At 42.5% G+C, this 22,219-nt stretch overlaps 1 protein-coding gene across 1 annotated transcript in view; it reads left to right on the forward strand.

Annotated features, from left to right (window-relative positions):
- Window positions 1-22,219, forward strand: part of Bcl2l13 (BCL2 like 13) — a 55,368-nt gene that overhangs the window by 22,458 nt on the left and 10,691 nt on the right. The window contains exons 3-6 of the mRNA XM_021190784.2: window positions 7,345-7,452; window positions 9,954-10,110; window positions 13,071-13,140; window positions 18,110-18,253. Coding sequence (XP_021046443.1) covers window positions 7,345-7,452; window positions 9,954-10,110; window positions 13,071-13,140; window positions 18,110-18,253 — 479 coding nt within the window. The remainder of the gene's footprint in view (window positions 1-7,344; window positions 7,453-9,953; window positions 10,111-13,070; window positions 13,141-18,109; window positions 18,254-22,219) is intronic.

A 22,219-nucleotide genomic window follows, 5' to 3' on the forward strand; every position in this document is an offset into this window, starting at 1 on the left:
TATGTAAGTACACTGTAGCTGTCTTCAGACACTCCAGAAGAGGGAGTCAGATCTTGTTACGGATGGTTGTGAACCACCATGTGGTTGCTGGGATTTGAACTCTGGACCTGTGGAAGAGCAGTCAGGTGCTCTTACCCACTGAGCCATCTCACCAGCCCGGTGTGTCTCCTTCTTAAGGCAGACTATTTGTATATACCACATTTTATTTACACATTCATCTGTCTATGGAGATTTGGGTTTTCTTACATTTTAGCTATTGTGAGTAATTCTACCTTGAACATGGATGTACAAAGTTCCTGCTAGTTCTTTTTGTTGTTTTGAGACTAGGTCTCGTGTAGCCCAGGCTAGCCATGAACTGTATGTATAGCTGGAGGTGACCTTGAAGTCTTCTGGCTTCTAACTCCTGAGTGTTGACATTTTAGGTTGCTGGGCCTGTGAGATGACAGAGCATGGGAGGCATGTCATATGAAACATGCCTGGTTATGTGACAGTCAAGATGGTACCCAGGGCCTTATCCTGTGCCAGCCAACTGAGCTACGTCCCTGCCTCTTGTTTTGAATTCTGTCTGGGATATATCCCAGATGTAGCATTGCTTTGTCATATGTAATTCTATATTTAAATATTATTTATTTGGACTTTTTGAAACGGAGCTTCACTAGCCCAGGTTGGCCTGGAACTTTGTATCCTAATTTAGCCTCAAACTCATGGCAGTCCTCTTAAGATTATTCTAAGTGTAAACCACCATACTTGTGTGTGTGTGTGTGTGTGTGTGTGTGTGTGTTGTACATACGGAGGTCATACGACAACTTTCTGTAATTCTCCATTTTCTGAGGATAGAACTTGTGCTGCAAGACCCTTTAACTGCTGAGTCATGTCTTAGGCCCTTAGCTCCCGAGCCCTGGTGCTTCTAATTTGTCTTTCTGCAATGGCTAATGGTGTTGAACACACTTTTATGTGCTACTGGCCATTTATGTATCTGTGGAGAAATCTGTTTCCTATGCTTTTTTCATTTTTAAGTATGTTATTTCTCTTTTATTGTTGAGCTGCAAGATTCTTTGTATATTCTAGATACCCAATGTGGTTTCTTCCATTTAGTGATTGTCTCTTTACTTTCATGGTCTTTCATGGTTTACGGTCTACCTTCCTGCTATAAAGTTTCGTTCTGATGAGGCTCAGTGTTTTCTTTTTTTTTTTTTAAAGATTTATTTATTATATGTAAGTACACTGTAGCTGTCTTCAGACACTCCAGAAGAGGGCATCAGGTCTTGTTACGGATGGTTATGAGCCACCATGTGGTTGCTGGGATTTGAACTCTGGACCTTCGAAAGAGCAATCGGGTGCTCTTACCCACTGAGCCATCTCACCAGCCCTCAGTGTTTTCTTTGATTTCTTGTGCTTTTGATGTTACTTCAGAAAGTGTTGCCTAGAGTTTCTTTTCGTGTGTGTGTTCTCTCTCTCTCTCTCTCTCTCTCTCTCTCTCTCTCTCTCTCTCTCTCTCTGTAGCCCTGGCTGTCCTGTAACTAACTCACTTTGTAGACAAGACTGAAGACTGACCTCAAACTCACAGAGATCCTCCTGCCTCTGCTTCCTGAATGTTGGGATTAAAGGTCTGCACCACCACTGACTGGCAGCTTTATCTCTTAAATTTAGGTGTTGGATCAATTGGGGGTGATTTGGTGTGTGTGTGCATGTGTATTTCTTTAGACTATCTAGTTGTCCTTGATCACCGTGTATTGAAAATATTGTTCTTCACTTGAACAGCCTTGATAACCCTTCTCAAAAATTTGACAGGATGAGATATGGTGGTACACACCTGCCATTCCATATGATTTTTTTTTTGTTTGTTTTGTTTTGTTTTGTTTGGTTTTTAGACTTATTTATTTTACATTATGCACCTTAGTGTTTTTACCTAGCACACGTATACTTGGTGCCTGCAGAGGTCTAGAGGAGAAGATCGGATAGAGAAAGCTCTAGCCGCGACTGGTCGTGAACCACCATGGAGATGCTGCTGGGCACCCCACCCAGGGCCTCTGCAAGAGCAACAGAAGGGCCGTTTCTCTGGCCTGACCTTAGGGGTGACTTAGTATGTCTCAGTTTGGAGATTTATAGCTAGAGTTTACTTCTCTCTGGTTTAGCCCATTCAGTTGGCCAAAATGTGCTAGTGGTACTTAACTGAAGAGTTCTGGGCGAGTCTCATTGCTGGGATGCTGGACGCTGACTCAGTTAGCTCTTAGTCTGGTTGAGGTGGGCAGACCTCAGTGTGCTGAATATTTCCCCTGGAGTCATTGAACAGGATTCATGCTGCATTGGCCCTGCTGTGCAGTTACGTCTGGGTGGAGAGCATTAATTAATGAAGATCACTGAGTCTGCCTGTCCTTGGGTGGGTCGCTAGCTAGCCTTTTGTATCCTAACAGCAGTAGCCCTTTACTGCTGTAGGCTTTCCACATGGCTTCTTATCAAGTATGACAACTTGTTCTGTGTAATCAACATCATGTCAGTTCATGAGAATGGGCACTCCTTGAACCAGCTGCGTCTCCTAAATCTGCTGGGGTGTGAGGCATATGGTAACCAAGAAAATGTCATTTACTGTGTGGGCTGCTGGTAGTTGGCAGGGACTGTGTGGGGTTGTGTATGTTTTAGACGTGCATGTCTTCCAGAAAGAACTCATGACAGATGGCATCACTTCTTATTTGAGACTCTGTACAAAAACTATAATCATACAATCTACGGTTCCATAATAAATCACTTAACAGAACGATTTCTCCCTCCCCTCCCTCCCTCCCTCCCTCCTCTCTCTACTGTCCTTGAAGTTGTGACAGTTCTTATGCCTCAGCCTCCCAAATGCTGGGTTTACAGGCATGAGCTACCACTGCAGACAGAAGGTCTGTTTTTGAACATTGTTTTTTCATGGATAATTGGTGCATGGGCAAGTACTGATGAGGCCTCATTGATTTAGAGACTGTCGGTCTAAAGCTGAGGTCTTTTCTTATGTGTAAGTGAATACAGTTCTTATAAGTGTGGAGGCAGTAGTTGAGCTTTGATTCCTTTCTTCCCTTCCTTGTATTCCCTATCTTGATCCACTGCCCTAAATAAATGGAGTATTTATTGCCCTGTATATGTGGTTGGTTAGTTTTTACATTCTCTTGTAGAAGATTGCTTCTCAATTTACTTACTTTTTATTTTTTTTTGCCATTCTAGTAGCCTCAAAGCAGTAGTAAATAACTTTATTTCTTTACATTTATATTTGAACCATTTTTTTTTTTGTCTGTGTAAGTGATGAAAATTCAGTTTCTTTTTGTCTCTTTCTACCAGCAGTTGTGCATATGCAGTGAGGTTGTGTTCTGTGCAGTCTTCTATCTACTGTGATCCTTTAGGTTGTACCACAGCAGACAGTGAAAGCCACCACTACCAAGTATTTGTCTTTCCTTAGTTCATGTTTGACATAAGTCTTAAGAATGTGAGTGTCTAAGATGGGCGTGGTGGCGCACGCCTTTAATCCCAGCACATGGGAGGCAGAGGCAGGCGGATTTCTGAGTTCGAGGCCAGCCTGGTCTACAGAGTGAGTTCCAGGACAGCCAAGGCTACAAAGAGAAACCCTGTCTCGAAAAACAAAAAACAAACAAACAAACAAAAAAGAATGTGAGTGCCTCAGAGTGCTTGTATAATCTGGTCAGAACAAAGTGTAAAAGCATCAGATACAGGCTAGAGTACATATAAGTGTTTAACTGCCTGATCCTGAAAGTCGTCTACTGAACGTCAAGCATGGGTAAATGTAACTAAAGACTTGGATTGTAGGGCAGTTGATAGAGTGCTTGCATAAAACCCTAGGCTTAGTCCCCACACCATGTAAAACCCAGCATGGGTTTACATGAGTCAGAAGTTCAAGGTCACCCTTGGCTTTATGAGTTCAAGTCCTGTCTGGGAAAGTTGAGACTCTGTCTTTTAAAAAACATCACTGAAGACTGAAGACATGATGGAGAAGCAGACTTACATTGGTTCTTGGAGGATGATCATCAGGAAAAGGAAGGGCAGTGGGTAAAAAGGAAACATAGGGTGTTCTACTTATTGAATAGTGAAGACGTTGGCAGCAGATTCATGCTTGCTGCTTCTTTCTCTTACATTTTTTTCCTATGGTTTATTTATTTTTATTTTATGTGCACTCACTTACATGTGTTTGTGTTTTGTCTACATGTGTGTTTGTGTGAGGATGCTGATTACTCTGGAACTGGTGTTCCACACAGTTGTGTGCTGCGATGTGGGTGCTGGGAATTGAACCCGGGTCCTCTGGAAGAGCAGTCCATGCTCCTAACCACTGAGACATCTCTCTGGCCCCATGCTGGGTTGCTTCTTAAAAACCACTCTAAACCACACATATGTTTTCTTTAAAGATTTATTTATTTATTATATGTAAGTACATTGTAGCTGTCTTCAGACGCTCCAGAAGAGGGCGTCAGATCTTGTTACGGATGGTTATGAGCCACCATGTGGTTGCTGGGATTTGAACTCAGGACCTACAGAAGAGCAGTCGGTGCTCTTAACCACTGAGCCATCTCTCTGGCCCCATGCTGGGTTGCTTCTTAAAAACCACTCTAAACCACACATATGTTTTCTTTAAAGATTTATTTATTTATTATATGTAAGTACATTGTAGCTGTCTTCAGACGCTCCAGAAGAGGGCGTCAGATCTTGTTACGGATGGTTATGAGCCACCATGTGGTTGCTGGGATTTGAACTCCAGACCTTCGGAAGAGCAGTCAGGTGCTCTTACCCACTGAGCCATCTCACCAGCCCAACCACACGTTTGATGTGGCTTATAAGTATGCACTGTGGAGCCAGGCATGATACCACATGCTTACAATCTCAGCAACTAGAATGTGGGACAGAAGGGTCATATTGGATGCCAGTTAGGGCTTCTCTCTCAAAACAGTGTGTTAGGTCCCAGGAGATAGCTCCATTAGTAAAGTGCCTACCATGCAAACCTAAGCTGGACCCCACACCCATGTGGTACAAGCCAGCCGCAGTGGCATTGTTCTGTAACCCTGTACTGGGGAGGCAGAGACAAGTGGATCCCTAGAACTCATTGGCTAGCTACTGTGCTCCAGTTCAGCAAAAACCCTGTTTCAAAGAGTAAGATGGATGGGCTGAAGAATGGTTCAGAACACTGGCCATGGCCATGCTGATGTCCATGGTCCATGCTGCCATTGGAAACCAAGCGGAGGGCTTAGGCATGTGCTGATGCTGGCGACCATGTGGGTGTTTGTGGTCTGTGATGTTGCTAGAAATCATGGAGAAGCCCAGGACCTGCACTCCTGATCACTGTAAAGGCAAGGAAAGAAGCTACTTTCACAGTGGTGTCCATTGATGCCTGCAGACGAACCATTGGAAAGAGGGACATAGAAAGTTGCTGGGACAACCTGTACCCTCCTAGCCCCCCCTCAGAGTAACAGCCTAAAATGGAAGCCATCAAAGAGAATGCTTAAAAATTGTGATAAAGGGGGCTGGAGAGATAGCTCAGTGTTAAGAGCACTGGCTGCTCTTCCAGAGGTCCTGAGTTCAACTCTAGCAAGCACATGGTAGCTCACAACCATCTACAGTGGGATCTGATGCCCTCCTCTGTCATGCAGGTATACATACATATAGAGCACACATATACACACACACATTTATGTAATATATATTTATATTATATATATTTATATATAAATAAATCTTAAAAACAAACACTAGACATGCTAAAAGAAATACTGTGATAAGGATGTTGAAGTCTAGCTTCCCACAGTTGATGGCTTCTGCTCAGGGTTCAGGTAGAAAGGACTGTTTTCTTTAGGGGACTGGCCACTGGGAGTTTGACCATGCCCCAGCGAGTTTATATACAATTCAAATTGGACTTGTGTCCTGCGTCCCCTTTGTGTGTGTGTCTCAGAAGGGTGGGGGTGGACTTGGGAGGACTGGGAAGTGAGTGTGATTAGGGTGCATGATGTGAAATTCCCAAATAATCAATTAAAATACTATATTGGTAAAGAATACTGGCTACTCTTGCAAAGGACTGGGGTTCAATCTCTAGCACCACCCGGCAACTCTCAACCATTTGTAACCCCAGTTCTAGGGCGTCCATGAGCACCAGGCATTCACGTGGCACACAGAAATTCATGCAGGTAAAACCCTCGTACATATAAAACAAATAACAAATAAAATGTTATAACGCAATCGAGGAAGGCATCTGATGTCAGCCTGTGTCTTCCACTTATCTATGCATACAAGTGCATGAAGGATTGCATGCACACTTGTATACACCCCTCTGCCCCTGCACACATATCCAATAGAAAAATCCAAGGAGTAAATGAGAAGTAGGAATACTGTAGATTTCCACGTTGAGAATGACCTTAAAGCTATGCTATCCATAAGGTCCTAGACAGTCACATTAGCATTGATTCTTAGTCAAAGCCAAGAATACAGAGGGTACTTGTTCCAGAAATCACTTATCTGTCACCGGAAGCTCTAATGCTTTCATCTGAGCACAGTTCAGTTTTTGCTGTTTACTAAGAACTCTCTTGTTTATTTACTTTTGAGGCAGGATCTCACTACACATGTAGTCATGATTGGCCTAGAGTTTGTTATTATACCAGGCTGGGATCAAACTTGGCAGCCTCTGACTCCCAAATGCTGGGATTATGGGTATAACCCACTATGTCCAGCCTTTCCTAGAGGTCTGTGTTATAGAGCACAGAGAGAGGGGGTAGAACCCTATTTCCATGTGGCTCTGGATAAAGGTTGCAAAGGAGGCCTAAGTGAAACTCACTTGAAACTAGTAGCCCGCAGTATCTCGGGGCCATAATGCCCAGATAGGACCATTGCATGTTGATACCATTCTCTTCCTGCCCCTGCTGTGTGTTTCTGGATTCTGTTTTCTCATTTCTGGCAGAAATGCGCAGGGGTTTCTTTTCTATGTTAGACTTTACTTAGCCCTACGTACTTTTATTAATTGCTGTTTCCACTGCTTTTTCTTTTTCGGTTCTGGGGGTTAGTCAGGGTGCCTGCATTTGGGCAGGTGCTCTTCCCCTGATCTGTGCCTCAGCTCTATTATGGTGCAAAATACCTTCTAGTCTTGATAAGGAAACGATTTCTCTTCTGACTTAATACTGAGTGTAAATAGGTCTGTGTCTTGTCTGTTGGTTGGCGTTTTGAGATAGGGTATTCCTATGATGCCCAGGCTGGCTCTATAATCCTGATCTGAAGTGACCCTCCTGCCACAGCCTCTGCAAGTGACTAATGCCACTGGATCCTAATGGCGTATCTGTCCCTCTTGCTATAGCAACCTCTCTTGTCTCCTCTTGTTTGTTTCAGGAGTTCAACTAGATGTGGCTCCCCAGTCTCTGAATCCAGAAGTTTTATTAAAACTTAAATCTGAGATTGAGGAAGAACTGAAATCCTTGGACAAAGAAGTCTCTGAAGGTCTGTTCCCTCTTGCTCCCCTGGGCAGTGGGCATGTGCTGTTGGCCGTGCTCTGTGTTCTAGGGTTTGGTCCCTCTTGCTCCCCTGGGCAGTGGGCATGTGCTGTTGGCCGTGCTCTGTGTTCTAGGGTTTGGTTGATTTACTTGGTTTTCTTGTTTTTTCTCCCTTCGTTTTTTTCTTTCTTTGTTTCTTTCTTTCTTTGTTTTGAGACAGGGTTTCTCTGTAACCCTGGCTGTCCAAGAACTCTTTGTAGACCAGGCTGGCCCAAAACTCACAGAATCTGCCTGCCTCTGCCTCCAGGCCAGTCTGGTGTACAGGAGGCAGGATTAAAGACATTTACTACCACATCTGGCAGCAACTGCCACAGCTGCCTCCTCCTCCTCCGAAGATTGATTTGTTTGTGTTCACAGGTTCATAGTACCACCTGAGTCCCCGCTGTGGAGCAGGCTTCCCTTCCCATCAGAAATGACTTCCATACCCTAGTCGCTTTTTTAAAAAAAATATTTGTTTATTTAATGTATGTGAGTACGCTGTCACTGTCTTCAGACACACCAGAAGAGGGCATCAGATTCCATTACAGATGGCTGTGAGCCACCATGTGGTGCTGGGAATTGAACTCAGGACCTCTGGAAGAACAGTCAGTGTCCTTAACCACTGAACCATCTCTCCAGCCCCATTTTTTTTAAATTTTTTTCCAAAATACACATTTTAAATTATACTTCATAGCCAGGTGGTGGTGGTGGTGCATGCCTTTAATGCCAGTATTCTGGAGGCAGCTGCAGATGGTTCTCTGTGAGTTCAAGGCCAGCCTGGTCTACAGAGTGAGTTCCAGGACAGCCAGGGCTACACAGAGAAAAATCTTGCCTTGGAAAACAACAACATCAAAGCCCAAAAAACCCAAACCAAAACAGAAGATATTTTATTTTTGGAAGTGTTTTAATTACATCATTTCCTTCCTTTCCTTTCCTCCTTCCAGCCCCTCCTACATGCCTCTCCCATGCTCTCTTCAAAATTCATGGCCTCTGTTTTTTGTTTTTTTTTTTTTAAAGATTTATTTATTTATTATATACATAAATACACTGTAGCTGTCTTCAGACACTCCAGAAGAGGGCATCAGATCTTGTTATGGATGGTTGTGAGCCACCATGTGGTTGCTGGGATTCGAACTCCCGACCTTCGGAAGAGCAGTCGGGTGCTCTTACCCACTGAGCCATCTCACCAGCCCGGCCTCTGTTTTTTAAACTGTTGGTGTGTATATATGTGTTCCTAAGTATATAAAGTGTAATAACTTTCAACAAACAACTGATAGATTGTGTTTTTATATAAGTTCTTTGTTAATTGTGGAAGAAGATGAATAAAAATTTATGAACAAAGTAGGCATGCAGGGTTATGCTCATATCTTAGCACTTAAGAGGCAGAGAGACGAAGATCCTTTTACGTTTGAGGCCATCCTGGGCTACATAGTAAATACGGGTGAACTACAGTGAGACAAACACTGGCAGAAAGTAGATAGATGATTGATAGATAAATGATAGATAGATAGATAGATAGATAGATACATACATACATACATACATACATACATACATAGATTTACAAATAGGCCACTCATGGTGGTTTATGCCTATAATCCCAGCACTTGAGAGACTGAGGTAGGCTCCTGAGTTCAAAGCCAGCCTAGACTAGATATGGAGACCTCCGTGTAAAAAACCAAAGCAATAAGCAATTCAGAATTTAGGACCTAGCAATTTTGTGTTTCAGACAAGATTAGTATGTATAGTGATTATTTAATCTTTCCAAGTACCTTATAACTCTTTTTCTTAACAGTAAATACCTTAGTTTCATGGACTGTCGTAAACATACCCCTGTTTTCTTTTTTTCTTTGTTTATTATGTTTTTTGATATTATCTCATTGGACCTCTGGTTGACCTCAGGTTCACCATTTAGCCAAGGCTGGTCATCCTGCTCTACCTCCTTAGAATTCTACCACGTCCCTCTTTTTGTTTGTTTGAGACAGGGTTTCTCCATCTAACAGCTCTGACTGTCTTGGAATTCAATTTGTAGACAAGGCTGGCCTGGAACTCACAGAGATGCCTCTTCTTTCCAAGTGCTAGGATTTAACCATGCTTGGCTGACGTTTTAATCTTTTAGTTTATCGACACAGGTTCTTGCCGTATAGCCCAACTGGCTTTGAGCTCACAGTGTAGCCCGGGCAGGCTTCCTGCTTGAGATCCTCCAGATTGTAGTTGCACACCATTACACCTGGCTGGTAGCACAACCTTTAGTACTTTTTGTAAAACGTGTATGTGGGTGTTTTGTCTGCATGTATGTCTGTGTGTACCTAGTGTCCATGGAGGCCCAGGAGAGGGCTTGGCTCCCCTAGGACTGGGGACTGGGAATCCAACCCCATCCTCTGGAAGAGCAGCACTGCTCTAACCACCGGCAGTCTCCAGCCCCAGGACCGCTCACTGATTTAGGTCTGTCTTCTCTCTCGTCTTCAGCCTTCACCAGCACAGGCTTTGACTGTCACACCTCGCCTGTGTTTAGCCCTGCTAACCCCGAGAGTTCCATAGAAGACTGCTTGGCCCATCTTGGAGAACGAGTGTCACAAGACCTGAAGGAGCCTCTGCAGAAAGCATTGCAGACGATCCTCAGCCAGTGAGTTGCAGTGGACGCTGAGTGGAGTGTGCTGCTTCTAAGGCGGCTCTGGGAGTCCAGCAGTCCTGGGTTGGCTGATGGCTGAGGCTTTGCTTAGGCAGTTCTTCACTTTCCCTTGCTCTGAGCTTATAGCATCTGCTTTGTTTTGGATGCCGGATTTGCCTGGAAGCAGGGATTCAAATATCCCCAAAAGACTTGATGGTTTTTATTGACCTGATGAGCTGCCAGGTTTCAACAGATGCACGTACTGCGCTACACACACAAGCCATTGCCCGGTCCCAATTGCTGTTTGCTTCTGTCCTGTGTGGTGCTCATCTGTATCTAGATCTGATGTCTGGAATGTGTGACTAGCTCATGCTGGTGTTTTAGATTTCTGTATTCAGAGTTATAGCTATATTACAGACACTGTTATCCTTTGGGATTGCCCATCTGCCTGTGAGTAGCTCTGAACTCATTCAACGGCTTCCTTCCCAGCTATGGCCTCACCATAAGCAAGCTACAGTGAAGTGCAAGCAAGCTAACATAGAAACCCTTTACCCGGGATATGTCTCAAAAGCAAACTTCCCCTCATTTTTCAATGAGAATCTTTGAGGAATTAGTAATGAATTACTAATGATTAGTATGATTAGTATGAACAGATGAAGATGGGTCACTTAGGAGGAAATTTACTCCTCACCAAAAAAGGCTGAAATTCAGATGCCAAATCACTGTTGTAGTAAGGACAGCCCTTCCTCTCTCATGTAGCCAGAGTTTATAGTTGGCCGTGATTTTTCAGGAAGCAATTGGGGTTTACTTCTGCATATTCTGGTAAAATGAGCAAATATAAAATTCATAATTATACTCAGTGAAATGAAACCACAGTTAGATTTTCTACCTCAGACACAAGCTTAAAGAAATGTAGAAAGGACAATCTGAGTGGCCAGGAAATAAAACTTACATAGGAACCTAGGGTTCCCAGTGTGGCTTCCTGAAGTGTTCAGCAGAGCTGCTGTTCCTGAGCTCCATGTGCTCTGAGGAGGAGAAGGCTGGGTTGAGTAGGGCTCACTAAGATTCTCTGGCCTTAAATGTTCATATATTGTATATATTGAGATTACAAGTTTACAAGTTCTGATTTTTTTTTCTTGTCTTTTTTGAGTCGGTCTCACCACATTTACAGAGGTTCATGTACCTTTTCCTCCTAAATACTGATTAAAGGCTTGTGTCACCACTATGCCTGACCTTAAAGATTTATTTATTTTTTTTTTATATGTATGTTGATGTCTAGAAAGTCAGGAAAAGGCACTGAGTTCCCTGGACTGAGTTAACAGACCCCAGTGTGGTTGCTTGGGAACCAGACATGAGCAGGAGGTACTCTTAATCTTAGCTGCTGAGTTCTCTCTCCAGCCCCACTTATGCAAGTCATCTCATTCTTTATATGTCAGTTTCTTCATTTGTTACGGTAATTTGGCTGCGAGATTAGCAACTCTCCAGTGAACAGAATGGTGTGATTTTATTTTTCAGGCAGGGTCTCTCACTGTGGAGTCTTAGTGGCCTGGAACTCACAGAGGTTCATCTTGCCTCTGCCTTCCAAGTGATAGGGTTAAAGGTTTGTGCCGTTGTGCCCCGAGTTTGTTTTTTACTTTTAGACAAAGCTGATTTAGATGAATATTTACCTTTCCCAAACCCTGAATAGTGATAATTATTTTCAAAGTTGGTTGCATAGCAAGTAAAATTTGTTCAGAAGTCTACTTTTGAAAAATTTAAACTCCGATACTAATGCCTTGGAAACAGTGCAATTATTGTACAGGTTGAAGGCAGTTTTTTTTTTTTTTTAAGATTTATTTATTTATTATATGTAAGTACACTGTAGCTGTCTTCAGACACTCCAGAAGAGGGCGTCAGATCTTGTTACAGATGGTTATGAGCCACCATGTGGTTGCTGGGATTTGAACTCTGGACCTTCGGAAGAGCAGTCGGGTGTTTTTACCCACTGAGCCATCTCACCAGCCCAATGAAGGCAGTTTCTTAAAGTGGAAATGTCTCCTTCAAATGTTTTTGCTAAAGTGGGGAAATAATCTTGAATTCTTTATATGGAATACCTTTGATATCTAAAGTACCCCTTTCTTCTCTGCTATATTCTAAGAGCTCGTAAGGGGAAGCCTGGTTAGTCAGCTACTTGCTTCTCTATATATTAAAATATGAATGTTTTAACCTACTATATGTTTATGTTTTATGTGCATGCATGTGTGTACATACAATGGTTTTTTTTTCTTTTTGTTTTTTTTGAGACAGGGTTTCTCTGTATAGCCCTGTCACTCCGTAGACCAGGCTGGCCTCGAACTCAGAAATCCGCCTGCCTCTGCCTCCCGAGTGCTGAGATTAAAGGCATGTGCCACCACTGCCTGGCCATATAATGTTTTAAATCCTGTTTCATTCTTAAGAATGATAAAGTATGTAGCCTGATAGCTAACCTCTCTTAAGGACTTCAGTGACTCACAGCAGCCCCAACAGTTCAGGGAAGGAAGGACAGGGACTGATGGCCACAGCAAAGCTTCAGGGAGACATAGGGAGGTGGATGGTATAGGAGCTGGTGAAGCCTGAGTTTTACAGGACCAGATTGTGTTTTCATTTAACTGACTTAAGTTTTATATGCTACTATTTGATTCTATATCTGTAATTCAGGCATTTATTACAGTGTTGAAGTCTTACCAGATAAATTCCAAATAATTAAAAAGTAATGGCTAGGATACACATTTATCTTCCTATGTTATAATGACCTCCCCAGCAATACAGAGAGTGTTTTGGGAAGAAACACATACCAAATATTAAAAGCCATATCTTGAGGGTGTGGGGGAAGCAATGTGTTGAACAATCCTTGTCATATTAGCAAAAAGTACAGCTATACAATAATGTCTGTATATTTATTCATCTGAAATTTTAGTCCTTTTCTGTGACACAGACTTTTAAAAAAATGTCCACAGGCCAGTGACATATGAGGCATATCGTGAATGTACAGTGGAGACTGCGGTTTATGCCAGTGGATGGAATAAGGTATTGATCACATTATCTCTGCTTTTACAAAATGTAGTGCAATAGTAAGGTATAGAAAGAATTGTTAACATCGCACAGCATAGAGCTGTTAGCACTAACTAATGCATAAATACGAACTGTTAAGCGGGTCGTTTTCCTATATTTTTAATGAAATGCTGCAAGGTTCTACAGTGTTTCTCAAGGTATGTGCGCTATAGTATGCTGCCCTCCTTTTCTCTGCTCCCTGAGTTTCCCATCATTTCTCTATTCCTCTGTATTAAACATGACATTTGTCTCCAGGTAGTTACTTGTTAACATGGGATGTTCATCTAATAGGTAACCTCTTCTGGTTCTTTTAAAAGTTTTGTACCATTGTGTTTCATAGTTCATATAGTAGTATATCTCATGCCATATATCATTTAATTGTTCCAAACTCTTTGAAGAATGCACAGTGGATTTTATTGCCCTATTTGGGGCCAGGAAAGGGGTGGGACACCCTGTTGACCTAGTATGGAACCTGGAACCTGGGGTTTTGTGCAGGCCAGGCAAGGACTCTACTAATGAACTGCACACCCCAGCACACGAGCTTCTGCTCTGTTATTTTTTTTTTTAAACTTTTTTTTTATTATTATTATATGTAAGTACACTGTAGCTATCTTCAGACACTCCAGAAGAGGGCGTCAGATATTGTTACGGATGGTTATGAGCCACCATTTGGTTGCTGGGATTTGAACTCCGGACCTTTGGAAGAGCGATCGGGTGCTCTTACCCACTGAGCCATCTCACCAGCCCCCTGCTCTGTTATTTATTGACTTAAGTTGATGGGTCTTCAGGGAAGGGATAAATAACTTGTGTAGGATCTCTTGAGTAGCAGTCAGTTAAGGTCTGCTGGCTCTAGCCTTTCCAGTGTGTTGTCATTATCCATTGTCTTATACCGTGTTGCCTGCTTGTTACTTTGAAAAGGTAGAGTGTGGAGAGACACTGAAGATGTGTAGCCTGTTTCTTGAGCCAGCTCCTTTCCATACCTGCATCTTTCCTTAGTGGATGTCTAATAGTCTCCAATGTCTCAGGGTCTCCATGGCAACGGAGGCTTCACGTTTTCACCATCACACAATAGCCTCTCAGAGCCTCTTTCAGCAGACATTGAGCAAGAGAGTTCATGAAGCTCTCGATCTTGCATCTTTCCTGCCTGTAAAGCCTGCACCATGTGGATGCTGCTGCCGAGTTCTGCTGCTAGCTCATGATGGAGCCTGGCCCCTTGGACCACAGATACAGCAGCCTGTGTGCCAAGACCATTGTTTTTGAGCAGGGAACTCCTTAAACTGAATTTTTGTTTGTTTGTATGTTTGTTTGTTTTTTGAGACAGGGTTTCTTTGTAGACCAGGCTGGCCTCGGACCACCTGCCTCTGCCTCACAAGTGCTGGGATTAAAGGCGCGCGCCACCACACCTGGTTCCCATTACAAGAATTTTTAAGGTAAACATATTCTATATGCAGAATATATTGTCCCATGAGGAAATTACTTAGAATAAAAGTTAAAAGGCAAGCATTTCTTTTACCATTAAAAAATAAAAAATGTAGAGTACTAAAAAAAATAATTGAGTTTTAGATTATATAGAGTACTTGTGGATAATACTTGTGGGATATAGATGAGTTGTAGAAGTAACTTAACTTCTCTTGGTTTTGCTATTTGAAACAGCATTTTATTTAGCCCAGATAAACCTCAGGCTAACTGTGGCCAGGGATGAGGTTGAACTTCTAAGCCTCCAGTTATTAACATGTAGTCTTCCGGGTTTACAAGTTTGATCCACGACCATCTTGTTTTATGTGTTGCTTCATGGATGCTAAGCCAATACTCTGCCAACTGAGCTACATTTTTTTTTTTTTTTTTTTTTTTTTTGGTTTTTCGAGACAGGGTTTCTCTGTGTAGCCCTGGCTGTCCTGGAACTCACTCTGTAGACCAGGCTGNTTGGTTTTTCGAGACAGGGTTTCTCTGTGTAGCCCTGGCTGTCCTGGAACTCACTCTGTAGACCAGGCTGGCCTCGAACTCAGAAATCCGCCTGCCTGTGCTACATTTTTACCCCTGCTTAGAAGTAACTCTTGGAGCCGGGTGTGGTGGCGCATGCCTTTAATCCCAGCACTCGGGAGGCAGAGGCAGGCGGATTTCTGAGTTCGAGGCCAGCCTGGTCTGTACAGCCAGGGCTGTACAGAGAAACCCTGCCTCGAAAAACCAAAAAAAAAAAGAAAAAAAGAAGTAACTCTTGATGCTTCTTGTATAGGAAAGTAGGTTTAAGTGTATAAACATAATCTACATTGTGCTTACAAACTAGTGCTCTTAAATTGGGAAGAGTGATATGTCTATGATGCCAGCAGTTGGGAAATAGAGGCAAGGAGTCAGGAGTTCAGGGCTGTCCTCACTATGTGATGGGCCAGCCTGGGCTACATAAGAATTGTCTCAAACAAAACAAAGAAATATAAATAAAATACAAATAAAAGCAAGTGGGTCTGAAGGTCTATTAAGAAAAGCTTGTCAGATGAGTAAGCCTGGTGTGGCAGTCCTTTAATAATTCCTGAGCTGGGTGTCACCACATATGTAATCCTATGAGATTACATATGCATATGTAATCCTAATATTTGGGAGGTATACGTAGGAAGACTAGTTTAAAGCGAGCCTCAGCTGCATGAGGTCCCCCTCTTAAGCAGAGCAAAACAGGGGTGGCAGAATGGCTCAGTGGTAAGAGTGCTTTCCACCTAGCCTGATGACCTGAGTTTGACCTGGGACCCACAGGATGGAAGGAGAGCATGGACTCTTCAGCATTGCCCTCTGACCTTCACGTACGCGGTGCACTCAGCCTGCCCCTCCCCAATCAATTTTTGAAAATCAGAATAATGTGAGGAATGAAAGAGGAGGATATGAATCTTGTCTGCTAAGACACGTCAATAAGAATGTATCAACCAAAGAGAAAGTGCTCATGCCATCAAAGGAAGCATCTGTAATCTGGGTACTGCCGTTCACGATGAACTAGAACAGCGACGAAAACTCAGATAAGGAAAGCCAGCGCGCCGGGTGAAGAACAGACAGATTACTCACAGACTGACGCTTTGGTGACTAGAGGGACTGTGATCAGAGATGGCAGTGATGGGAGTGGAAGAGGTTTTCACACTCACACTCATTATGTATCAAATGACATTGCTGTTTTTGATACATATGGAAGAGGTAATTTGTAACAGATGAAAGGAAATGCTATTTTATGTAGTGGCTCATAAAATAAAAATAAGATGTTTACAATTCATTTCCCCAATAGATAATGGGAAGTTAAGCATTTCCAGTCTCAAAATGTAACACATTTATGGAGTATTATAGGAACTTTGAATGCTTTGCAGTATAGGACATCCCAGGCTTTTGCAGTTGCTCGATTTGAATTTGTAAGACTGGTGCTCAAGCACCAGTCCTGGTCCTTCACCTGCTCCTCCTCCTGCTCCAGGCACAGCACTGGGGCTAGATACACAGCCATTTTATTTTTGTTTTAAACAGCTTCATGTGCTTTCTTATGTAAAAGGCCTATTCTTCATAGCCCTTTGTCCATTAATATATTTTGAGCTGGAGTTCTTTGAGAATGTCAAAAATGAAGATGTGTGTTGCATTCTTCCACTCAGACTTCAAAGTAAATTCCCCCAAGGCTGCTTTTCCTGAAGTAAAAGCTAAAGGATATTTGTGTGAAACATGGACTCATTTTAAAAGTTTATTTTCTTTTGAGGAAATACTTTGTCATTCCGTTATTTCCTTGATAATCTAGTAACAAGGAACTGAAATTGGTTTATTTCCTCGTGCATTCCTTCTTAGGTCATGGAGAGACTTCGATGTTTGGGACAGGAGCCTGCATGCAGATGGCTACCTGATGGGGTCACTTTGCCCCTCCCTCCTTTCTCTTCCTCTTCTCCCCAGCTCTGGCTTTCTAAGTCGTGATGTTAGTGCGGGAACCAGGGCCTCCGCTGCTCTGCATCCCCGGGGTTGTTTGTTGTTTGTTGTTTTGAAAGGAAGGAATAGCTAGTTTCTGTTGTGAATTGCGATTATTTTAAGTATTGAGCCACGGGGTTATTAAGCATAACTTATAATACCTCTCCTTGTACTTGACTTTCCATGACTTTCATAAAGTAGCTCATAACTATGAAAGTTATTATTTTGCTAGGTGTGATCCCTCACACCTGTAATTTCAGCTCTCAGAAGACAAAGGCAAAAGGATTGCCACAAGTGTGAAGCCATTCCTGGTGACAGCAAGAGGCCTGTGTCATAAACAGCAACCATGAAAAGTCCTTGTTTTTTGGTTTTTTTGTTTGTTTTTTAAGCCCTTGTTTTAAAATAGGCGATAAAAGCATTCGTTCCCAAAACTTGGGAGGCAGAGGGAGATGGAGTTCGAGGTGAGCCTGGTTTACAGAGTGAGCACCAGGACAGCCAGGGCTACACAGAGAAAGAAACCTTGTCTCAAAAAATAGTCAGGAATACTAGAACCAATGGTGAAGCCTTTCCTTCTCCCTCAGTGAGTGCCTTACTAGTTTCTTGTATATTTTTTTTTCCAGAGACACTGTAAGTCACATGTATGTGTGTGCGTATGTGTATGTGTGTGCAGACTTACATTCTGGTAATTGATGAGTGAATAGTCTAGTTCCTTTTAATAGCTAGGGTGGCTACAGTCTTTAGATTAGATTTTGTTGACTTAGTATTCTTTATAATTATAATTATTGTGTAACTTTCTGTATATTATGTTTTAAACATGGTTATCTTTATATAATCACTTTTACTGCCCCCTCTTATATGAAATTCACATATAATAATCTGAAAAATGCTGACAGGAGTTGACGTTCTATCATGCATAGTAAGAATGAAATAACCATAATCATGTGTCTGCATTAAAATTTTTACTGGATGAACATAAAATTGTTGTAAGAATTTCAAATTTTATGTGTTTTGTGTTTTTACCTTTGCGTTGAAGCTCTTGGTGCCTCTAGTTTTGCTCCAACACATGCTTTTGGAATTGACGCGCCGTGGTCAAGAGCCTTTGAGTACGCTGCTACAGTTCGGTGTGATGTACCTGGAGGAACACGCCGCAGAGTTCATCATTCAGCAGGGTGGCTGGGTATGACTGCTTCAGTTGTTTCTTTAGAATAATTAAGCCTGTGTTCAAAAGTTTTAAACATGCCAGCGAGGTGGTGCACGCCTTTAATCCCAGCACTTGGGAGGCAGAGGCAGGCGGNNNNGGAGGCAGAGGCAGGCGGATTTCTGAGTTCGAGGCCAGCCTGGTCTACAAAGTGAGTTCCAGGACAGCCAGGGCTACACAGAGAAACCCTGTCTCAGAAAAAAAACAAACAAACAAACAAACAAAAAAAAAAACAAAAAAAAGTTTTAAATATTTTTTTTATCTACTGGGGGATCAAACCCATAGTCTTGTTCACAGTAGACAAATGTCCTACTGATGACTTGCATCCCTAGCCGGACCTTTCATGTTACCTTTTCTTTATCTTTTTTAATGGTGTAGGTTTACTTTACTGCTGCATGACAAGCAAGAAAGGCTGCTCATACCATTTTAAGTTACAGGGTTTTACTTAAGGAAGTAGATAGCTATGTGGTATTTTTAAATAGTTGTTAGTCGTAAAATATTTCATGATAACAACAACAAAACATAGTTAACAAACCATCTCATATTTATCAGAATAACTATGAGATGAAGGCTGTCCGTGCCTGCAGCAGCTCGAGGTTTCAGGTCCTCAGCCATCTCGTGTGCTGGGGATTGAACTCTGGTCCTCTGGAAAAGCAGTGCATGCTTTTAGTCCCAGGCCATCTCTCTATGCACAGGTTGTCTGAACTGTTAAGATCATATTGTATGTGTCCTTAGACAGTAAGGTCATAGTGTATGTGTCCTTAGACAGTAGTAATTCTGCTTTGGAGTTTGCGAGGAGCATTATAACTGTTTTTCCTGTAATTTGTATGCTTCACTTAAAGCTATAGTTGTTCCTTAGCCTTTTTCATTTCCCCTTCACTTCACCAGTGATCCGTTTTAGCCAGCTTCCTTCCTCCATGAAAAAAGAAAGTTTTAAAATACAGTTGGAGTTTATTTAATCTTAGCACTCAGGAGGCAGAAGCAAGTGAATTTTGAGTTTGTGGCCAGCCTGGTCTACAGAGTGACACCAGAGCTACACAGAGAAAGCTGGTCTCAAAAACACACATGCCAAGAAAAGGGGTGTGGGGGCGGTTAGAGGCTGGAGATGGTCTTTGAAGTGCTTGCTGTGCAAACATGATGACCCAGATTTGACCCCTAGAACCCAAATAATCAAATCAGACATGGGGTGCACACTTGTCAGCACCGGAGAGACAGCCAGCCAAATCAGCAAGCCCCAAGTCCAGAAGACAGACAGCCGTCCTGAGGGTCAGCACTGCAGGTTCACCTCTCACAGGCTTGTTTACCTGTAGTTCTGTCCGTATTTCCATTTACTATTAGACTCTGTTCTGAGCATTCTTAAATATGTACATTTCTTTCTTTGTCTTTTTTATTTTTCTTTCCTTTCCCTTTCATTCTCTCTCTCTTTTTAAAGATTCATTCATTATATATAATTATTTATTATTACTTATATCTAAGTACACTGTAGCTGTCTTCAGACACAGTCTTCAGCAGAAGAGGGCATCAGATCTCATTATGGATGGTTGTGAGCCACCATGTGGTTATTGGGATTTGAACTCAGGACCTTCATTAGAGCAGTCAGTGCTCTTACTCAGCCATTTCTTTAGCGCCTCTCTCTCTCTCTCTCTCTCTCTCTCTCTCTCTCTCTCTCTCTCTTTCTTTCTTTCTTCCAGATTTATTTATTGTATTTATATGAGTATGCTGTAGCTGTCTTCAGACACAGCAGCAGAGGGCATCAGATCTCATTATGGATGGTTGTGAGCCACCATGTGGTGGTTGCTGGGAATTGAACTCAGGACCTCTGGAAGAGCAGTCAGTGCTCTTAACCGCTGAGCCATCTCTCCAGCCCCCTTTCTTTTTTTGAGACAGGATTTCTCTTGTGTTATCCTGGCTGTTTGGAACTCACTGTGTTAGACCAGCTGGTCTACCTCCTGAGTGCTGGGACTAATGGTGTGCTGCCACACCTGGCACATGTACATTTCTATGGATTTATATGTGAAAGGAGAATTTCTGAGTCATGGTGTATAGCTATGGCTTTTGTTTGTTTGTTTTGTTTTGTTTTTTGTTTGTTTTTTTGAGACAGGGTTTCTCTGTGTAGCCCTGGTTTCTCTGTGAGCTCCTGGAACTCACTCTGTAGACCAGGCTGGCCTCTAATTCAGAAATCTGCCTGCCTCTGCCTCCCAAGTTCTGGTAATAAAGGCATGTGCCACACTGTCCCGTGAAAGGAGAATTTCTGAGTCATGGTGTATAGCTATGGCTTTTGTTTGTTTGTTTTGTTTTGTTTTGTTTGGCGGGGGGATAGGGTCTTATGTATCAGGCCGCCCTTGACTCTATTTAGTTAAAGATGGCCTTGAACCCCTGACCCTTTTGTCACCTCTCCTTCCTTGAGTGATGGGATTGCACATGTGTACCACCATGCCTTGTGTATGTGGTGCTATGGATTGAACCCAGGGCTTTGTGCATCCTAGATAAACACTCTGCCAACTTAGTTACCTCCCAAGTCCTGGGCATGCTCTAATGTATGAAACAGTGCCACAATGTTTCTCAGAGGGATCTATCCGCAGTGTACGAGTCTTCATCACTCTTATCTTCCCTAGCACCTAATATCGACAGAGTTGCTAAGTGTTGTTTAACAGTTTGCTAAAATTAGATTTTAATTTTAAGTGTGTGTATTTGTTTATTTAGAGACAGGGTTTCACTGCATATCCCTGGGTGCCCTGGAAGTATGTAGAATGGGCTGGCATTGAACTCAGAGAGATCTGACTACCTCTGCCTCCCTGGGGCTGGAATTAAATGCTAACACTCAGCTAATGTTAAGCTTTTAAAAGCATTGCAAAAATAATGACTTCCCGTGTAGTCTTTGCCTAGTTCCCTCTCTTCTAAGTATCTTAGTTAGCGACGAGCACCGTCATCAAAAGCCTGGGGAGGAAAGGGTTTACTTCACCTCACAGGTCACTGAGGGAAGCCAAAGCAGGAACTGAAGCAGAGGAAAGATGCTGGCTGGCTGCTTCTCCATGGCTTGTTCAGCCAGCTGCCCAAGGGTGGTACTGCTCACAGTGAGCTGGGTCTTCCCACATCAGTCATTAACCAAGGAAACGACCCCCAGACGTGCCTACAGGCCAGTCTGATGGAAGCAATTCTTCAATTGAGATTAGATTTCTGTCCAGGTGCAGTGATATCTTATGCAACTGTGATCCCTTTGTCAAAGCTGAAAGATTTATTTAATATTTGTATGCTAATCAAACTCCAGTCTTTATGTTAGTAGCAGCTTTTTTTCTGTGTAATTTGTGTTAGTTTTTCATCACTCATTCTACCTTAAGTAGTTAATCAACCCCTTCCTTGCTTGCCCTTTTTTTTTTTAATTTTTTTTTTTTTTTTTTTTTTTTTTTTTTTTTATTTTTTTTTTTTTTTTTTTTTTAGTTATTTTTGCCTTAGTCTTCATAGTGTGCAACCTTTGCATGCAACCTGCATCAACTGTCTTGTTGCCAAGCCAGGTGACCAATGACTCCTAAAATGTGTGTCAGAAGCTCAAAAAGAAACAGCATTTTAAAATTGTCAGTTAGGCTGGGCATGGTGGCACATGCCTTTAATCCTAGCACTAGGGAGGCAGAGGCAGGTGGATTTCTGAGTCTGCTGTGGAGGGGACAGGAGAGTCTCTAGAAGCTGGTGTGGTGGCATTTAACAGAGATCTACTCAAACAGGATAGAAAACAGGGCCAGGGTCCTCTGACCACCATGTGTGTGCATTCACACACATGAATGCACTCACATGCATAATACAGGGAGGGGGAGGGGGGATGCACACGCACACATGCAAACAAACAAACTTAAGAAAACCTTAACAAAAACAACTAAAGCACTGAAGCCATTGGCCTGTGATCCCAGTACTTTAAATGTGGGGGCAACTGGACCAGGAGTTGAAGGCCAG

This window comes from Mus pahari, chromosome 2, assembly GCF_900095145.1.
Source record: "Mus pahari chromosome 2, PAHARI_EIJ_v1.1, whole genome shotgun sequence".
NCBI classification, from domain to species: domain Eukaryota; kingdom Metazoa; phylum Chordata; class Mammalia; order Rodentia; family Muridae; genus Mus; species Mus pahari.